Source organism: Siphateles boraxobius, unplaced genomic scaffold, assembly GCF_051911475.1.
Source record: "Siphateles boraxobius isolate OS27281-9 unplaced genomic scaffold, OSU_SipBor_1 65, whole genome shotgun sequence".
In the NCBI taxonomy this organism is placed as follows: Eukaryota; Metazoa; Chordata; class Actinopteri; order Cypriniformes; family Leuciscidae; genus Siphateles; species Siphateles boraxobius.
This window is the reverse complement of record NW_027509192.1, coordinates 11634584-11655471: the sequence shown is the minus strand read 5'-3', so window position 1 is coordinate 11655471 and position 20888 is coordinate 11634584. Positions and strand designations below refer to the sequence as shown.

At 38.0% G+C, this 20888-nt stretch overlaps 2 protein-coding genes across 12 annotated transcripts in view; both read left to right on the top strand.

Annotated features, from left to right (window-relative positions):
• cadps2 (Ca++-dependent secretion activator 2) overlaps positions 1 to 13220 on the top strand; it is a 146223-nt gene extending 133003 nt beyond the window's left edge. For 4 of the 11 annotated variants that reach the window (XM_077210997.1, XM_077211002.1, XM_077211000.1 and 1 more), the window contains 9 exons: positions 441 to 596; positions 684 to 831; positions 2267 to 2281; positions 4023 to 4097; positions 4355 to 4438; positions 4541 to 4573; positions 9501 to 9608; positions 12102 to 12206; positions 12389 to 13220. In XM_077210997.1, coding sequence (XP_077067112.1) covers positions 441 to 596; positions 684 to 831; positions 2267 to 2281; positions 4023 to 4097; positions 4355 to 4438; positions 4541 to 4573; positions 9501 to 9608; positions 12102 to 12206; positions 12389 to 12559 — 895 coding nt within the window. In that variant the 3' untranslated portion in view covers positions 12560 to 13220. Of the gene's footprint in view, positions 1 to 440; positions 597 to 683; positions 849 to 2266; positions 2282 to 4022; positions 4098 to 4354; positions 4439 to 4540; positions 4574 to 9500; positions 9609 to 12101; positions 12207 to 12388 lie in introns of all 11 variants that reach the window. The other 7 variants (XR_013196665.1, XR_013196663.1, XR_013196666.1 and 4 more) reach the window with 5 other exon arrangements.
• Positions 13221 to 16595: 3375 nt separating this feature from the next.
• Positions 16596 to 19021, top strand: fezf1 (FEZ family zinc finger 1). Its single transcript, XM_077209918.1, has 4 exons — positions 16596 to 17357; positions 17446 to 17580; positions 18232 to 18364; positions 18741 to 19021. Exons 1-4 carry the CDS (start codon positions 16596 to 16598, stop codon positions 19001 to 19003), a joined length of 1293 nt encoding a protein of 430 aa, XP_077066033.1. The 3' UTR covers positions 19004 to 19021.
• Positions 19022 to 20888: the final 1867 nt, after the last annotated feature.

The following is a 20888-nucleotide window of genomic DNA, read 5'->3' as shown; positions in this document are numbered from 1 at the left end:
AATTCAAATACATCTAAATTCTCAGACCCCTGAAAAAAGGAAAATGTGAAAACACCTTAAGATTTATGTTTCAGACCAGGTATTTACTCTTTCTGTATGCCATCATGTAATCTTTTGTGTAACACTTTGTTAAATAATGCAGTAAATCATTCTTTTTTGTGCATTTAAATAGTTAGAAATTCCAAAAGACTGTGAAATTATAATATAGTTAAATGGGCATCAAGTACTGATCTGTTTTGCATGAATCTGTTAACAAATTCATTTTATTATTATAAAGTGTGTTTTGTGTACTTTGACCTTGTCATTTATGCTTTCACCTTTTTAAATTTGTAATGTATTTTGCAGTGAAAAAAGGATGTAAAGTCGAAATGTAGACTTTAAGATCAAGTATGTGCTGACATTTGGTCTGACATGACTGTCACGGTTTCTGTGTTCCTCAGTAACGGCTCGGCCACATCAGAAGATCTCTTCTGGAAGCTGGATGCTCTTCAGATGTTCGTGATGGACCTGCACTGGCCAGAGCTGGAGTTCGCCAAACATCTGGAACAGAGGCTCAAACTGATGGCTAGTGATATGATGGAAGCCTGTGTCAAAAGGTCAGCTATTTAAGAACGAATAAATGGCTGTCCTTTTACAGCCAGGAGCTTCATGTAACTGATTTCTCTGCCATCTCTGATATCTAGGACCAAAGCTGCCTTCGACTCGAAAATGCAGAAGTCTAGCAAGTCCACCGATTTCCGCGTTCCCTTGTCTGTGTGCACAATGTTCAATGTTCTCATGGACGCCAAGAAGCAGTGCTCCAAGCTTTGTGTTCTCGACCAAGGTCAAGAGGTATGTCACAAACTTGAGCGGACACATCTATGTTTATCTTAGTACTGTACATCTTTTATGAACACCATAAGTCTCGCAAAAAGCATCTGGTCTTTGTTCAACTGACAGCAAGAAGGTAAAAACAAGATTAAGAACAATCAATTACGTTACACTAATCAGCCGTTTGAATAGCTGTCAAGATCCATCACTTTCTCTTTTTATACCTCAGACTTTTGAGGTTGAGGATTTTGAGTTGAACTAACACAGGTGTTATTGGTTGGTTAGAAGTGTTTTGTCCTTCCTTCCTATGGGCGATATTATTCTCCTCCTCTTCTGCCTAGAGATAAGTCTCGACCACAAGGTCCTAATGCTCTGGAGGTCTTGAACAAAATCACATCCAAACTTCCACAGACCCTTCGGCACTGAGGACTGCCATTTTGATTTCAAACAAGCCAATTCATTATACTGGCTTCTCATTTGCATGGCAATTACGATGATACTTTGGCTAATTATTTAATTTCCCTTTTCTCTTTTGAACATTTTACATAGCTGTTCATTAAAGATGTCGTTTCTTCAAATAAAAATACTTTATCCCAACTTAATGTGCAGAAACTACTACAAGCTATTCAGATACTACCTAAAGTGAATTGACTCCATTAAACATGTACCTCTATCAAAACATTGTTCTGTCAACTTCTGACTGGAGAGCGAAAGATGTTCAGATTGTCTTTGAAAACTCTCAATTGGATAATTATGATCCAGAGTAGTTTGGATTCACTTAGGATGTGCTCACACTAGAGACGTATCCGAATTGGATTTTAAAGCCAAGTTGAATGTTACAGTTCACTCTAAGGAAAGAATGAGTAGAAATGAGTGTACTCCCGAAACAATTATAAATGCTATTTCAATTTTTTTTTATATTACGTTACATGCACCACGTAGAAAACGAATCGAAATCCGATTTGGCGTAATTCACACTGAGACACATTGCAGGTTGATTTTAATCTGATTTCAAACTTCATATTCAATTTGTGAACGTGGTGTGTATTGTGTTTGTTGTGTTCGCTGTTCAGGGTAAAACTAACGAAAAATTTGCTATAAATAAACTTTACATTTGTGTTTTTGGATTTAAGTTGAGTAATAGGTTTAGACTTTCATTAGGTTTCAAATTTAGTGATTCGGACATTAAAGTGGCAGATCTCTTGTTTGTTTTTTTCTCTTGAATAAATGACTGTAAATCTCATTTCAAATTTGTTAGAAATTGTGTTGTGTTTATTACCTAGTTGAATTTCACCTAATTAATGATCAAAATAATACTTAAGATGAGTTTTATTTATCTGATGGCTGTCTGTTAACCAGCTGAAATTAGTTTTCATTCAAGGATGTTTTATCTTTTTGCTCATTGTCTTTCTTGACTCATCCCCGCATGTCCTGCACGTTATTGCATGAACCCAAGGTTGACCAACAGTGGGTAAGTATATACACTCTACACTTCTTTTGTGCTTGTGAGTAGAGAAAAAAATACAATTTGTGCAGTTAACATTTAATGAGATATTTCACCCAAAAAATAAAAATTCTGTGATCATTTACTCACCTTCATGACATTCCAAACCTGTATGACTTTATTTCTTTTCTGGAACACAAAAGAAGATATTTTTAAAGAACGTTGTGAACTAAATAACATTGACTTCAATTTTATGGGGAAAAAAAACACAGAGACATTTTCAAAATATCACAAATTAATGGAATCCCTAACACAGCAGTGTTGTTTTCACTTAACCAAATCAGTTGCTCCTTCAAATAATTTTGATATTTTTTCAAAACAGCACCCTCAAATTTGATCACTGCTGTAGTTCTTTGTCTTCTTTATATTAATGCACATTTAGATGCATGAAATCTTCTGAAATTGAAGTAAACTATTCGTTTTTGTAGACGAGATCCTGCTCTCTCCCTTCTGAATTTTGTCTTCGTAGTCGATACTACTTTTTTTCAGTCTTTTATTTAACACAATAAAAAAAATCTAAAAAAATAAAACGGGTGCTAACTTCACGAAAGAAATATGTATTTTCTACAACATTACAAGTATGCGGCCTTGTGCGGCGAGATAGTTGAGAAACTGCCACTTTTATTTCCACTTACTTATTAGTATTGGGTTAAAAGGTATTTCTCAACGCTCAACTGATTTTCCTTCACACAGAATTGAATTTAATGGCCAACAGTGCGTGTCGGCGTGTTTGTGAAAGACTTTATTTAAAAACAAAGAAAAGATGATTTTACCCGAGTTTGTCTGCCGCTTTATTTCAAAATACAAGGTTATGCTTTATAAGCCGCCATCTCGCTGAAGTGACTCTGAAGTGGATGGCTACCAGATAAATGTTTTCAAAAGAAATTATTGTTCTTTTGGTTTTTCACACACACGGCGAAGACCTTTCCATTTAATCGTCGATAATGCAAAAAAAGAGCCCTCGCCGCTTAGCCGTATTAAAAGCAAACATTGAAGTGTTAATTGAGGTAAAAAGTCCTCGAGATTCTCCTATAATGCCATTTATGAAAAAAGCTGCCATTTTGCGTGCAGAAAAAAAAAGGGGGGGGGGGTGAAAAGAAAATTAGAGCTGCTGACAGTGACCTCTTAGCACCCTCAATTTGTCACCGATCTGCACGCATTGTTGATTGAAATTTTTAATTTGGGTGTCCTTTAGATTCGGCGTGAATGGCCATTGTTGGCGGAGATGAACTCCTGCTTTCCTTGCATGCAGCAAAGGCATCTATTCAACACCCAAATGGATGCACTCTCTCTCTTTCTCTCTCACACCCCCTGAGCCCTCGCTTTCTCCTTCCTCCTCTTTTTTTTTCCACAAAAATAGGTGAATAAGACTTATCAGACATGAAATGGCGGATTAATTGAATGTAGTGTGAGCCTTTGGTCGCCGCAGCTGGACGGGTTCTTTAGAAAAACACAAGGCTGCTCTAATTGTGGCCCACACAAAAAGTATCCTTCAAATTCCTTTGCCCTAAACGAGAGCAGGAATGCCATTCATTGGCATAATGGGCCTAATAGCTGCTTAACTCAGCCCTATTGCACGGGGAGGATTTTTCCTCTGTCCCGAAATATGTCTTTGTGAGCGTGTTGTTCTTTTAGGATGCCTTGCGATCGGTTCGCCGTCGTATTTGTTGATGTTTCTCCTCCTTGTCCCCCGTCTTCTGTCCTACAGCAGCAGTACCACTCAAAAATCGATGTCCTGATCGATGATGCCTTTAAGGAAATGATCTCCTCCTTGGTCTCAAAGGTACTCCCATCAGGCATTGTCTCAGCCTCTTTTGAGGCGCCACATTTCATAACACTGCGATTTGGCTTTTGCCCATTCTTTTCAGCCTGGCCTTCACTGTGACTCGACACGTAGCTTTCCAATGAATGCGTGTTTCGGGAAATGTTTTCTGCTACATTGTACCTTTTCAGTGAATGTTACTTTGTCCTAAATTGTTAATTGTTGCTCGTGTTAAAGGTGTGTGCGCCTGTCAAGCAAACATTAACTTGCTTTCACAGTTTGCAGCTGTTTTGGATGGGGTGTTGTCCAAAATCTCACGATATGACGAGGGAACGTTCTTCTCCTCCATCCTGTCTTTCACGGTGAGTGTTGTCACGTTTGTCACACCCCCTTTCCGGGATCTCATTTCACACTGAACACCAATTAAGCCAAAGATATCAAGCAGGTACTTTTTTTTTTTTAAGGTAAAAGCAGCTGCCAAATATGTGGACGTCCCAGTAAGTGTATAAATGGTAACTGTGTGCATGATGCCGGCATGCCCTGTGTGGATATTTTTGTGCATGCTGCTCTGCATTTGTGTATATGTGTTTTATTATTTACTTAGGGAAACAGATTCTCTATTCAGCTTTGCCAAGCATTTACATCTTGCTTTGTTTTTAATATTTAAAAAAGGCTTAATGCGTATTATTTCATCATTACTTAACACAATTACATTTTTTTTTTTTATCATTTGCGACTCACGCCAACTGAAAGCGGGATTGGAGCGTCTTTCAGAGCTGGCTGAGCAAGACTAATTAGCAAACCCATTGGCTTAAAATCAGTCTCACGATCTGCCACAGTGTTGACAATGGGCCGTCACAAGCAGAGAAAGATGCTAATGAATCACCAGGAAGCAAGACTGTTCAGAGCGCAGACCGTGAGCAAGCAGAAAGAAACTAACACGGGTTGAGGGAAAGACTGAGTAATCACATGACCTCCTGAACCGGGACGACAGTATTACTGAAGGGCTTTCTGAATAAAAACATGAACAAACTTCTCATTCCAGTTAGTTTCCTGTGGCGGCAAAGCTGAATTTTCAGCGTTATTACTCCAGTCTTCAGTGAGACTTCACATGATCCTTCAGAAATCATTTTAGTATGCAGTGGCCCTAAAAAGTACCTAAAAATGTATAAATGACATTTAATTTGATTATAAAAGTACCCTTTTTTGCCTCTTTTAGGAAGATCTATACTTAAAATTTCCAGACATTTTCCCCTGCTTTTTCTGTTCTGATTTTAGAGGGAAAATCTGTGGAATGAAATTTAAATATTGTAAAATGTTCAGTAGTGCTGACAGCACTACAGTTTATTGGCTGATGAAAGCATTATCAAATTAGCCAAAATATTTCATATGCAAACACACCAGGGCTGGGAATGTTTGGATTTCCACAGAACTGGAACAACCGTCATTAACAGATTTTCTGCTGAATTCTGTGAATGCAGGTTTCATGTGGGCCTACGTTTAATCAAAAGGTATGAATGAAGTCAGATCCCCTCAAGTTAACACATGTGTCCTAGAAGAGGAACCACAGGTGTTGTTCAGCACATTATCAACATGATCCTCTAAATGTGACCAAAAAGTTTCCAATACTTTTTGACTTCATTTTGAACAGTTTAACTATAGTTTTATCATTTGAAACAAAAAAGTATTTTTTTATATATATTTTACTTAAAAAGTGTGCTTGTGATATATTCATTTAAAAATATATATATATTATATTTGATCTAATGCAATAACATTCATAGATATGTAATCATAGATATGTAAGTGCATAAATACGTTTTTCCATTTGGTCACCATTTGTTTTATCATTTGCAACTTAAAAAACGTTAAGTTTTACTTCAAAAGAGTGGTTGTACTATATTTCTTTTAAAAACTACATTAGATTTGATATTTAATCTATTGCAATAAAATTAAAAGAATACGTTTTGTCTTGATTTTGAATTTTACCTGTTGTTTTATTATTTTGCAACTTTAAAAAACTCAAATATTTAGTTTAAATTAAGCTTGTTCATACATTATATATATATACATATATATATACATATATATATATATAGTCTTAACACTTTTTCTAAAAAAAAGTTTGATAACACTTTACTTAGAGATTTTATGTATAATGCATTATAAAGCTTTCATTTATAATATTTTCATAAATAATTGTAACCAAAGCTAAAATGCATTATTATATTTGCAGGTACCTTGTTACAACTACAATTGGTTGTTTGTCTTGTATTTTAATGCATTATACTTTCTATAGGCTTAACATAATTATTATGATGTGTTATAACTGGTTATACCATACAATGCATTATAATGTGCATTAAAAGGCGTAATTAATGTATTAGAAATCATTTTACAATATATTATATATAAAGGCTTCGAGTAAAGTTTTACCAACAGTTTACCTATTGTATCGTTTTGTTTTGTTTTTTATTTGAAACTTGAATTTTTTTGCAATTATGCTAACTTTCTTTCAGGTAAATGGTACTTGATGATGACATTCATACATTTCTAGGCGCGACTTGACTGTCCAAATAACAATTTGGGGCCAATGTGCAAAGCAAACTGATGAGATTAAGAACAGAAAGTCATTCAAACCCTACACGTACAAACCCCATCTCTCCATCTGAGCTCTTGGGTCTGGCTCCCCGAGGTGTGCAGCGGGCGAACACCCCACCTCCCCCTCAAATTATAACGTAACCTCCACCTTGCGCTTTTGTGCAGAAGAAACGCTGCTCCGTGTAAAGCCCTTTTCACAGCTCCCGCTGAAGCCGGAGAGGGAGGGAAGAACCTGGCTGTGGTCTGGCCTTTGGCACTGAACATTTCTGGGCTCTTGTCACGAAAGGTTAAGCTCCTCTGCTCCTTTGTGAAGGCTGCCATTCAAGCGCCGGGGCTTTCTGGCGAGACGCCCTCCCGATAGCGCTCTGTTAACACACTCGTTCGCACATTCACACCCACACTAACACTCACGGCTCGAATCTGCGTTCGCATTAGCGTTACCACAACAGAGTATTTACTCAAAACTTGCACAAACGCACTTCACACGCTCTGTCGCGCACACACACTCTCACACACCTGCACCTGGACAGTGAATGAAGCAGTGGCAGGAAGCCAGGCTAGCAGTTGTGTGTAATTACTGCGCATTTCGTCTCCCCTTCCCTTTCTCCTCTGTTTCCACATCCACGCCATTTATCCGTTCAGCTTAACCAGTCATTAACCTGGCCTTAATCGCACCATCCCACACCTCTCCATTTATTCTTTCACACATGGCCCACACCCAGTCGTCGTGGCATTGTCTGGCCTGACGGATCGGACCTGTCCCTCAGTCCTCCGGTTGGATTTCGTGTGAGAAGATCGTGTTTGTGTACTTATCGGCCCATCACGGGCTTTGTCATCCTGTCAGAAAGATGGAAGGAAGAGCATTGGGTTAAAAATACCCTGTTTTTGCTTCCACCCAAGTGCCTTTTGTAGAGCCCCAGGTGACTACCGTGATACGTCAGCGATTATATGCTTGGTTCTACAACGGAAGTGGCAGTTTTCTTCCCTCCACTATAATATAAATGTCTGTGAAGACCTCTGAAATCCTCTTACTCAACATGATATGAAGCCCTCTTGAGATCCCAGTCGTTTTGGATCAACTGTCGTTTGTCCAATTCATATCTCTGATGCGGTCAGGAGGTTATACTGTCCAGTGTGTGTTGCTGTCCACTGTTGGGGAGTACCTAACTAGAATTTGTGACACTACTACATAAATGTCAATAGTGTGACAGTTTGCTTCTTTCAAAATAAGGCAGCTTTTCCGTGAACAAGCTTGCTTTTACAAGTTACACGTGCAACTTTACAGGATTTTTTCAGGATTCTTTAAAACAAAACAAAATTCAAATAGGTACTAACTATTTCAACTATGAGTAGCTTGGGAAGCCAGTTTTAATGTAGCTTCAGCACACTGGTACTGTTACATCCATTGGACCTTCATTCTGTCATATGACCAACACACACACACACTCACTCACAGGAAGAGAGGCCTGACCAGAACAGGAGGTTGATGTTTAGGTGTCTCTTTGCACTTTAATAAAAAGGGGTTTTTCCAGTGTTCAAGCCCTCGAGCTACATCAGCCCTTGAGTCATGGGAGGGAAATGTGTCACAGCAATTATAGCACTATTAGGACATTTTTGTCCTGTTTTAACAGCCTCAGTGTGAATAGAAAAAATGTTCCACAGGTAAAAGGATTGCTTTTAACGGGGTATAAGTGTCGTAGGTGCTTTTTGCTACTTTTTAAAAAAAATATGTTTACAAGTGTTGTTTTAAAGCATTTTCTCATAAATATCCTACAGCAGGCAAAGATGGTGGTGGCAGTCAGTGTTTGGTATTCGTGTTTGATCTTGGTGTTTGATTTGATAATCTTGTCATGCAAAGAAAATAATGGCTGAATTAAAGGTGTGTTAAGTCATTTTTGTTAATTTCGCTGCACGAAATTTCGTCTTCATACTAACACAACTGCTGTGAATGCAGCATCATATAAAAACAAATAATTTAGTTATCAAGGCCATAGCAGAAAAAACAGCTTGTATTTATTATTAACAATGGTAATCATCATCCTATTAATAGATGTAATAAATCTCATTTCTTAGAGTGTCTTTACAAGAAAAGAATAAACAGTAATGGCAAATTCACACCAAGATAGATAACTATAAGAATCTAACCATCTGTTTATTGATTCAGAAGTGCGCCCAGTTTTGTCATCTGTCGCTTTAAATGCTTGAGCTCTTTAAAATCGGGTGGATTCTGATTGGCTGTTGATGTTTTGTGTTCATCAACTGGAAAAATTGCTCTAAAAGTGATTCCAATAATCTGAGTCATTATCATTATAGATGTGATGTGGACTATTCTCATAGAATTATAACGATTATTAAAACTTTATAGATAGTTATAGTCATTGTTCTTTGTGTGAACAGGCCTTAAATCATAAAACTTAAAGTAATAAAGGAACTGACACAAATAAGCAATATACACATACAAAAACAGGGTGCAATAAGAAATAAGGTATTTGTCAAAGGTAAAAGAATAACCTGCATGTGATCTCAAAATGGCCGCCACCATGAGGGGGACCTGCCCTTATGTGTGATAAAACAGCTTTTACTTGGCCACTGTTCTGACTGATGTTTTAAACATGTGTCAAAAATATTATAGATTTCTTTAGGTGTAAAACATTTCACTTAGTGCACCTTTATGAAAGTAAAAGTTTGAATGACTCAATCAATTAATCATCAGCATGTTTTCTGGTCAAATTCGCTTTGCAATGCATCAACAAAAATCAAATGAATACCTAGAATGAATTAATCTGACGAGCATATTGATTTTGGATGTGTCACTCTCAACAGAAACCTGGTATGGATCTAGCAGATACCTACATCACCTTCGTACGGCAGAACCAGGACATTCTGCGAGACCGTGTGAATGACGAGATGTACACAGAGAAAATCTTTGACGTAAGTTTAATGCCAAACCCGCTGCATTATGCCGTTACGCTAAATTCAGGTGTAAACAGTGTCATATGTAAATTGTGTGAGCTTATTTTGTCCATTAGATCGTAAGATTTGAGAAGACCCATACATTTACCCTCCTATAGACCCTCCCCTTGATGAAATCAGGACAGAAGTGGTTGAAAAAGTGAACAAAAGAGACGGATAAAAACAAAAGGTTTAAATGGGAATGCCTTCCTCTTCTACCTGTGATCCAATCGACCAAAACGCATCCTAATACCAGGTGTAAACAAGGCCTTAGACGCACTAGCTGCAGAAATGTTTCGTAATAAGTTTAAAGAGCAACGCAAATCTAGCAGAACTACTTTAAGGCCGCTGTTTTCAGGTGTGCCGTTACAAGTGAATGAATGTTCCAACATCTATTCCTTTTTATAATCCGTCCCAGTTGGTTTCCAGCCGCGTTCCTGCCACATCTCCTCAGCTTGTGGGTATTGTAAAGCCGAGGTGAGAAGGGGTGGGGAAAGTTTTTGTTGCAAGAGGCAATGAGGCCTCACCAAGAGCACTCATCAGCCCATTGTGACCACTTCCAGTGCCTGAGCACTCACCCAGGGCTCCTGTTGACCCGTTTACTCTCAAACAACATCGAGAGATAGAAGACGCAAACGCAAACCTCTCGCTCCTTAATTTTGTTTAGAACACACTGCTCATCCTTCCGAGCCGCTTTCAGAGGCGGCAGATCTATAGACAGACACAAACACTCAAGAGAACGTACACACAACACTCCCGCCCCTATAAATCTGAGCAGATTGCCTTTGAAAACTTTCTATTCCGAGCCAGATTGGAGAGATGCAGTGTTTGATGTCTTCTCTTGATTTATTAGACCTTTGCCGTGGCCGCCGATGGAGACAGGCGGGTGGGATGGAGGTGCCCTGATCACCAGCAGCCTCTAATGTGTGTCACACGCGCAAAGTCATGCACCAGGAGTGAGCCGAGAGAAGGGTCGCCGTGTGTCACCACAGAAACTTCCTCATCAGCCAGCCTGTGTGTGTGTGTGTGTGTGGTACATCTCCAAACATCCAGTCTTCCCAATCCTTCAGTCTGTTTCAAAACATTTCATCTAATTCAAATCTCTTGACGGCTAAAAGTTCAGCCGTGAATAAATTTCAGTGCTTGTTCTTGAGGACGAGCCGTTGTACATCAGGCCGCCAATTGTTGTGTTGCGGAGATGCCGGAGGAAATAGGAAAATCAGTCGCCGCATGCCCTTGCAGTCTGCGGTCTGTTTGTCCGGGGCGTTAAATCACTGTGATTAGCGGAGCGATGAGGTTTGCACGGCCCTCAGCCTGGTCACAGGTGTGGAGGCCACCCTCCTCTGCCTCCCTAATGAACCAGACAAGTGGACACTTAAGCATGTGATTACTGACACACGGGATGGAGATTCGTCTGATATGAAGAAATGCGTCGCCGTTCTTTCACCTCCAACAATTAGGGCACAGTCATGTTTCCCAACCAGCCTAAGTGCTTCAATTAAGTGGCTTCTCATCTTTCCATTTTGCCCATTTTCCATTAACGGCAGGAGTGGACTTTGCTGATTACTTTTGCGCTGTTTGGATTCATTTACTCTCCCGTCACAAATTTGAAAGCGTTAAGCCAAGCCTGACAGTAAATTACATGGGATACATGGGAAGCTCAATGAAAACAGGCATTATGATGTGTTTCACAAACAAACAGATGATGATGTGGTCTTGTATGCGCATGTATTCAAACGAATGCATGTGATGAGCTCCTAGACAAGCAAATCTCTTCGATGTGCACATTTCGTCGATGTGAGCTAATGATTTCCGAAATGAAGTCAGTGGGCAGAATGCCAACACGAGCTGGAGTCAGAGGGTCCTCGCACAAAACCGATTCACAGTCGAAACGCCGTTAATTAAGAACCTGCTTTTTTCATAGAAAAGTCTGGCCTTCTGAACCGCTAATTATATAAGGTGTACTCACCTAAAGTAAAATGTGTATTTAAAAGGTGTTTTGAGTGCAAGGTGACCCTTCACACACTGATTCAAGTGTTAGCCCTGTAATTAGTTGGTTTGGTATCTTTAGGTTTGTTAATAGGTGCGAACGTGACCTCATGATACTTGGGGCACGAGAAGATACTTGCAGGAAGTTCTGTAATGAGCAATGAAGTAATGACTCTTAATGAATATTTAATACTTTAATACACTGGGTAATAGGTAATCGGTGGTTTCTTGCATGTCCTTTGCTAAAAAGGCTGGAGACAATTTTGAGGAGTGCAAAATTTGTCTGTACATGTGAAACTTTCAAGGCTCAATCAAACAAGAAAAAACACACATGAAGTGAACTTTTGACATTAACCAAAAGCAGCTATTTCTTTTACGCCCCGCGTAGGTCACATCTTTTTATTTTGCTTAAAGGGCTGAGGGTTTTTTCCATTGCATTTATGTCCCCTTCAAGGTTTATCTCTCTCTTTTTTACATGCACAGCAATGGTACAACTCTTTCATGAAGGCGATGTGCGTGTGGCTGACGGACAGACTGGATCAGCAGCTGCATGTTTACCAACTCAAAACACTCATCAAGATTGTCAAGGTAAAAAAAAGAAAAAGAATGCAGTGTGAAGAAGTTTTTGTTGGAAACTCAATTGATGCTAATTGACCGTGACACGAGTGCCGTTTCAGGCGAATCCTAATATAGGAGAAGTCAAAAAAGTGAAATAAACATGTCCTTAAACTATTGAATCGCTCTCCTTGCTCTTTATTTTTTTGGTTCAGAAGTCGTACCGTGACTTCAGGCTGCAGGGCGTACTGGACGGCACATTGAACAACAAGAGCTACGAGACTGTTTACAACCGGCTCACTATCGAGGAAGCCACGGCAGCCGTGTCGGCCGCGGACGGCCTGCAGGGCATCACCATGAGGGACAGCGATGAAGAGGAGGGTTAACGTCCCACCTATGTGGATGGTCATAAACTCGATACGATGAGGTCGGATTCCAGCTCTCCTGATTGGAGCTCACGCCTAATGCTCCATAGCCAGTGCTACACTGCCCTCTTGTCTAAGCCGATGTCACCATGCTTGTGTAAAAACTCTCATTGGCCACTTACAGACAGCTAAAGTGTCTCTGTCGTTTTGTATTTGATGTGCAGTGATGCAGCGGCTCGTCGCACGGCAAGCTCAAACTGCACAAAGGTCCTGCTGATGATTAGTAAGTGTATCATAGAGACGGTGTACCGAAGTGAAAGCTAGAAATACAGAGCGTGAGGGAAGTAGTGTCTGCTTATGTGCTTTTTTTTTTCTTTTTGCATCAGCTTGGGATCCTCAGGCCAAAGCTCCAAATATGGATGAAATGCTAGTCGTGCACTGTTTTTTTTTTTTAGATCAAGTTGTTACACTGTTACACTCAATTGCTTTGAGTTCACATTCAGATTTTTCTGTAGAAGTAACCGTTGAGTGTGTCATGTATCGTATGCTGTCAATGTCCAACTATGTTTCACATGAAAGAAAATGTCACTGGATTTTAACAAGAGCTGTATATTTCTATTGTCTTTGTGCGCCTGAGATTGCCCATGTCTTAAGTGTTACAATTAAAGTGTTTTTAATGTCACTTTTCTGGTCTTTTTTTATGATGTGCATTAAGTTATGTGATGCACATGAAGGCTGAGTTGGCTAGCCTATAAATGAAAACATTAAACAAGGGTTAAATTCAACTTAAGGGATAAATAAAAAGAACACTATTTTTGTCACATTTTTAAAGGGCATTTAAAAAAAACAATTGAGTATGCTTTTTATATTTTCATTTTTATACGCAATTAAATGTTTATCATATTCTCGATTAGATCGCAATTCATAACATTTTAGGAAAAGTGGAAACAAAAAAACGAAATAAAGTTGTAGATTTTTACTAGCCGAAGAATAAGCAACACTTTTAAAATATGTATTAATGACTAGAATTTGTTCTCCTGGAGTATTCAACATTTTTTGGTCACTAATAAAAATGATGGCAGTTGTTGGTCTCGATATCAAACCCACTCAGTGTGCAGTTTTCTGCATGTCCTTTTCATTATCACTTTAAATGTCCTTCATCTTTATTGTGCATCATATTAAACAAACACTTCTAAAATAAATGGAATTCTATTCAAAGAAAAACATTGCTGGAATTGCCTACTATACAATAGCGCTATGCCCATTATTTATATGCGTTTTACTCTAAATAAGATTAATAATTAATAGCATGATATAAAAATTATAAATTGACAAAATAAAACGTCAAATAAAAAATAAAAAGACTTTTAAAGGTATAACAGGAGACATTTACCTGTAGCCTATATGTAACTGTTCATCACTATCTGTTTAAGGATAATTTATATAGATAATACTGCACGTTTAAAAATTATACGACGTCTAAAATCATTTTTAAATGCAGTTTGATAACGTTGGTTCACTGTAATAATTTCGATTCAGCAATCTAGTCTAGCAGAGACCTTGAAGAAATACTTTGAGGGTAAAAAATATGCCAAGGCTTCAGTGTCCGATAAATAAATCACGACTGTGAGATAATCGCTGTCATCGAATCATAAATTGTGTAGCCATTACTGAAAAATGCTTTTAACGGAATTACAGCGTACATAGTCATGGGAAATTAAATGCACGATTCCTATTTATCAAGTCATATCAGAAAACTTTGAACCGTTCTAAACATAATACAACTTTTTTTAAAGTTAATTATTAAAGCTAATTATTTCTCATATTCAGCTGATTAAGCGTATATTTAATGGGGGAGAAAAAACATGACAAGCTTTTAATAGACAACAAATATTAAGATGCAAAAAGAAACAAATATTAAGATGCATTTGTGCCGTGATATAGGCTAATCATAGAGGATTTCTCTCTTTGCGTTTTGCCTTCGCCCAGCTGAAGAAATCTGAGGAGCAGCGTATGACAACAGTGAGGCGACTGCTTAGGCTATGTGAAAAAGCTCAAAATTGCAGGTTATTTGACACCCATCTGCTTCCAATTGAACAGCAGTCAAAATTAGCAATGTTCTAAAGTCGCCCTGAAAACACAAACATTATCGTTTTAGCGTATCTATCGTAGGCTACTGCTGATTATTAATAGCCATTTTAAAAATAAAAACGATATTACCAAGTAGCCAATAATTAATAATAGCCTAAACATAAAAATATTTTACAAGCTCAATATGTCATCGACGCACTCATTTCCCATATATGTTACCTTTTAATCAGAATAATCCTTGACAACAACAAAAATGTCTTCGGATCGAATCAGTGTCAACTGTGTTTCACACCGAACCGCCACTTTTCATTTCTGCTTTAGCTCGCGGACAGACTGCAACGCGCGGGACTCTCTCACTCTCTCATAATGATCTCAGCTCCTTGGAGGCGTTTTTGCTGTTAATACCTCTCGTTTGGCGGACAATTCCCAGATGAACGTCCTCACGAGTTTGCGTTGGGAAACGAAGGTCGTCTTATGCGAAATATGGCTTTTCCATAGCCTAATCGTTTTTTAGATGTGTGCGTGAGGTGGCGCGTGATGTCAAAACCATGGAATGGTCGCGTGAAGTTTCACTATTGGCATGCAAATAATTATAATAGTTATTTGATTACATTTCACATTAAATTATGTACATATAAGCCTGGAAAATCAGTTAATTCATCATAGGCTATAAATCAGATAACAGGTGCTGTTAATCGACCACACTACTGAAACAGTTTAACCAATTAAAAAATAACTACATGGGGTAAAATTACGATCATACATGACCAACAACCCCTGAGGTGACGTTATTAAACGGTGTATAAAATTAGAAATGAGCAGGGCAATATGCTACATTTGCCTGCATTTAAAATAGCCTATTTAAAAACCTATTTAAAACGTTGTGTTTTTAGGGTTATTAGCCTATATTTAGCATATTTGTTCTATTTTATTTGCTCTTTCGAGTCCATTTTGAATTAGAATGTTTTTAATAGGCTAGGTGAATTCAATTGCAACGTTCGTGTTTACTAGTAGTAATACAACACTAAAAAATATTGTTGGTTTAAAAAAGTTACCGGGTTGCTTACAATTTTGAGTTGATATAATTTGGAGATCAACAGAAACTCAAAATATTATGTTATATGAACCACATTAATTATCCAAGATGATTTGACAAAACAAAAAAAGTTGAGATAACAAATCATGAAAATATAGGCCTATGTATATATTTTTTTTATTACAGTGAGTGAACCCACAGTAGGGTAGCTATATGGTTTGTAACCATTTACACAGTTTAGGGAAAAAGACAAAATGCAGATTTATAAACTAATTTGTAGAAAATAAATATGATATTATTACAACGGGGGAAAAAACAGAAAAAAATCCCTAAATCCAAATATTGTGAAATGTCCATTAAGTCTTAATTTGTGTTCGTTTTTATGCAATAGTTCACGGCAAGTCTCATTTAAAAAGCAGTAAAGTCCTCAATTAAGTAGCTATAATCGCCCTCGAGGTTTTGATATGTCAAATGTTGACAAACATGATGCATGCGCGCGCCTGTCATCGTGCGCGAGGTACAATGATGTCACAGCGAGGAGCGAGGAGACCGGAGATTCGCCCAGCTCTTTACATTGCTAATAAAGAGCACCTTCTTGAGTTAGTCACCCACAGCAGTGTCTAAGACAAGTGCAGGGAGAGAGAGAAAAAAAGTCGCTCTAGTGATTGATATAGCCTGAGTAAATCGAGCATCTGGGCTGCTTTACGTGTCTTTGACGCGCGCGCGTGGTGAGCCCTGAGTTGCGCTATTGACAAAACACTCTTTATTGAGCAATCCTGGGCGGACATAAGTGCTGATTGTCCGCAATTGACAAGCAGCGGAGCAGCCAGGGGGCCTTTGCGCTTGATGATGTCTTTTCTTGCGGGTCACTGAGAGGAATCAAACTTATCTAGAACAGGAGGACACAGGTACAGGTGCTGCGCTTGAGTCATGGACAGCGCGCTGTACCACTCAGCGGGAATATTCGGCGCCCCTTCGGCTCCAACTGGAGGAAGCATGATCGCGAGCTCCAAACCTCTCGCTTTTTCGATCGAAAGGATTATGGCAAGGACGCCCGAGCCAAAGTCGATACCGTTCCCGAACTTGTTCCACGCTCCCGTGGGGAAAGCGGAGCCCAAGCAGTCTCCCGCCCCGCTGCACTGCATGATCCCCCTCGTGCCGCTAGCCTGCGAGCCGCCGCATAAACTTCACATTAACGGATTAGACCACCCTGACGCTTTTTCACACAACGCGAACGAGCTGCTGAGTATCGGTTTGAATTATAAGAACGAGCAGCAAGACACGACCCCGGCCATCGGACAGTACAAACTCTTCCGGCCGCGCGTGGTCAACCAGTCGTCGTTCCACGCGATGGGCGCCGCCGTGTGTTACCTCAACTGCGGGGAAGGCGCGTGTCCGCCTCACGCGGGGCTGGTGAACCTGCACCCCATGGCGTCGTACCTCCTCAACACGCCACTGCACGCGCGCCAGAAGAGCCTGTTTTCTTCGGAGAAGAGCAAAGTGGGCGCCGCCGCGGACAGGTGTCCTCCTGGCGTGTCTTTTAAAGAGCTTTCTCACTCTCACCTGCACCATTACATGAAGGAGAGCGCGCACATCCTGTCGGAGAAGCTGTTCAAGAACTCAACGGCCAAATTAAACAGCGGGTCTCCTCAAACCAAACCAAAGGTGTTCACCTGTGAAGTTTGTGGCAAGGTGAGACTAACGAGATTGATCTTTTGTTTTAACACAGATTAGCCAACATGTTCCCCACTTTGTTTTTAACACGGTTTGTAATTTTCAGGTGTTCAACGCGCACTATAATTTAACACGTCACATGCCGGTTCACACTGGCGCGAGACCGTTCGTGTGCAAAGTGTGCGGCAAAGGATTCAGACAAGCGAGCACTCTGTGTCGCCATAAAATCATACACACTCAGGTAATTATGCACATGGTTTTACAAATAATGACAATGCTGCTGCTGGTGTAATATCTCAAATTAATTTATTAACCATATTAAATTGCTATTTCTGTGATATTTTATTGGTAATTATAGCATATTCTATGTAATAAATGTTTCGGTATTAACATATATTTGTTAATAAAAAAGAAAATCATATAGCCTACTAGAATTTATAAATTTTCGTATCATGCAGTTTACATGTTTTAAAAAATCATGGAATAAAAGGAGGCATGGCAAAGCCTACTTTTCAATCTTAGAATTTTTAGATATTTACATTTTAAATATTTAATAATTATAGCCTATTAAAGACGTTTTTGGAATTTTGGGTTTTGTTTCATGGGTAGCCTACGTTTTTTATTTTTTAACTGTAAAAGTTAAAATAATGATATAGATTATGGAAAATATTAGCAAAGTTACAAATAGGCTAATAATAATAATAGGCTAATTAATAATAATAATGTTAATGTTTTCAAAAATATCATATCCGTTAGTAGCCTATTGTAAGTGCTTATCAGCTAAATCTAGGCCTATGATAAAATGTCAAGTAAAATTTAGGCCTACATGATAAAATGTCAAGTAAAATATGTGAAATATTTTTTTAATCTATTTTCCTGCGTTTGTTTGCAGGAAAAACCGCATAAATGCAACCAATGTGGTAAAGCTTTCAATCGAAGTTCAACTCTCAACACACACACACGAATTCACGCGGGATACAAACCCTTCATCTGTGAATTCTGCGGGAAAGGATTTCATCAGAAAGGTATCTGTCCTCAAAGGGATTTTATAATATAGTTGTTATAGCAATTTGTCATTTAAAGAAATAACAAGATACACTTAAAAAAAATTAAAGTTGCTATTTTTTTAAGGGCAATCAACTTGGATGTTTAAGTCATGTCGACTTAAATTACATTTGAACTGACTTAAAAAAAATTGTTGAATCTTATATATCTTAAAAAAAGTTTAAACATGCTTAACTTATTTTGATGAGTTAAAGCAATGCAAAAACGTTGTCATAACTTATTGATAATGCAATTATTATTTTACTGTTTAGATAGATTGTTGTATTGGATGTATTGTTTTTTTTTACTGGCATGTTTATTGGGTTTGGCTTCTCATATTCGTGTTTTACTTTTAAGGAAACTACAAGAACCACAAACTGACTCACAGCGGAGAAAAACAGTTCAAGTGCAATATCTGCAACAAAGCCTTCCACCAGGTGTACAACCTCACATTTCACATGCACACGCACAACGACAAGAAGCCTTTTACCTGTCCAACATGCGGGAAGGGTTTCTGCAGGAACTTTGATCTTAAAAAACACATTAGGAAACTGCACGACATTTCCCCATCAGGATCCCGCTCACCACCGACACCCACCGGGAACATGGAGGGTCAGTAAAATCCCTCTGACTCCCAGGGGGAAAAAATCGCGCATGCAATGTTTTTTTTTTAATGTATTTTTTTATCATAATTATTTGTATAATTTTGAGAGACCGTCATCATTGTTGAAGCTCGTCTGTGAATGGTAGAATATTACATGATTCTTTTTACTCTCAGGGTAACGACAGTCTTATTTATTTGAAACTGTACTGTTGTCATTTACTTAAAGAGAGTAATTGAAACCCGTATATGGAACATTAATTCTCGTGTGTATTTGAAACTCCATTTTATATGTTTATTATTTATACAGTTCTTTGTATTAACTATACTGTTTGCCGACTGTAAACGTTTTGTTAAATCAATGTGAATATATATGCAAGGCTTGTTGTATATTTCCAATGACATCTGATCTGTCAAAAAGATTATAAAACATATGATAAAGGGGTTGGGAATCCAAATAAATTAAACATATCTTATTGCTATATTTTCTGTGTGAATGCAGCCACTTTGCATTTTATAAGACGCATGTTAAAAGACCCTTGGAAGTAACAGACCAAGTGATTCTTTCTTGTCAAACAAATATTCATTAAGGTCTATGCAATGACAGATATCACACGTTAATTAAATAAAATCTATATGCCATTATTAGTATCATTATTCTGATACTCTTCATTGGCACTAATAGAATTGCAGCAACCATTATCTGCTGTGCGCACATTATGAGGAGGAAATGCTCCCTCTGGTGGACGAAACTAAAAGGAAAAACAAGCTCTAATATATATATATATATATATATATATATATATATATATATATATATATAAACTTATTAAATAAAGAGGCTTTGCAATAATGATGACACTAAACGTGCTGTGACTCATATCTCACATATTCTTCTGCCAAAACGTTGCCAGAGCTCAGATGAAATTTGTTAGATTCAAAAAGGCTGCTTGTAAATATTTAATGTTTTACTAATAATATGTAATAAAATTGCTTTTATTAGTGAAGATTATAATATTGGATTATAAATGCCAATTATTTGATTCAAATAAATAGATCTCGAGGCACTGTAGGAATGGGGTGAATTACTTTAATTAGCTACTTCAGCACCACAGGACTGAACAGCTCCCAATATTTCTCAAATAGCCAATATTCTCTGAATTCTAAAAATATCCCTATTATTATTTATGATGTGCACGACTGTTCTTATCCAGGTTTCTGCTAAATAGTTCCAAACGCTGAATTAAATGGAGTACATTGAAATTTAATTCAATATTAGCCTAATTCTAAATTTAATTCCAGGTTTTGTAGGCTAGATAATTTCAGTTTTGTTTTATAATAATAATAATAATTATTATTATTATTATTATAGGTGTTTTTATAGGCTACTGTGTAAGACAATTTAAGGAAAACTCTCGTTGACTATGCATTTATATTTGCGTGCTGTCTTGCTATTAGTTTTTTCTTGCATTTATTTCTGTTCTGTTCTAAATATTTCCTTTCAGATATAAACGTTTATATATATATATATATAGGCCTACATTTCGTGTCATAGTTATAGCCCAAGTCGTGTTATATGTTCTCGTTCACAGCCGACAGAAAACGACTTTGCCAAGCTGGTTTCTGGTAGGCAAAATGTTTTACCCAATAAAACCAGCAAGCTAGACCATTGGGAGACCAGTTAAAACAATTTTAGTCTCGTGTAAACGCTGTTTTTCCAGAAAGAATTCTTGAAATATATTGTATTTCCTTCAGAAACTTTAAATGTAGTTAACATTAATAGCCTGTTGTTGTTTAAATAATAACACAGCATGATATATTTTCTTAACTTGAAGGAAAAAAAAACAAATAAAACCGAAATAACCCCTTTTTACCTCGTCATCGCTCTTTGCTGCTGCGTGCGG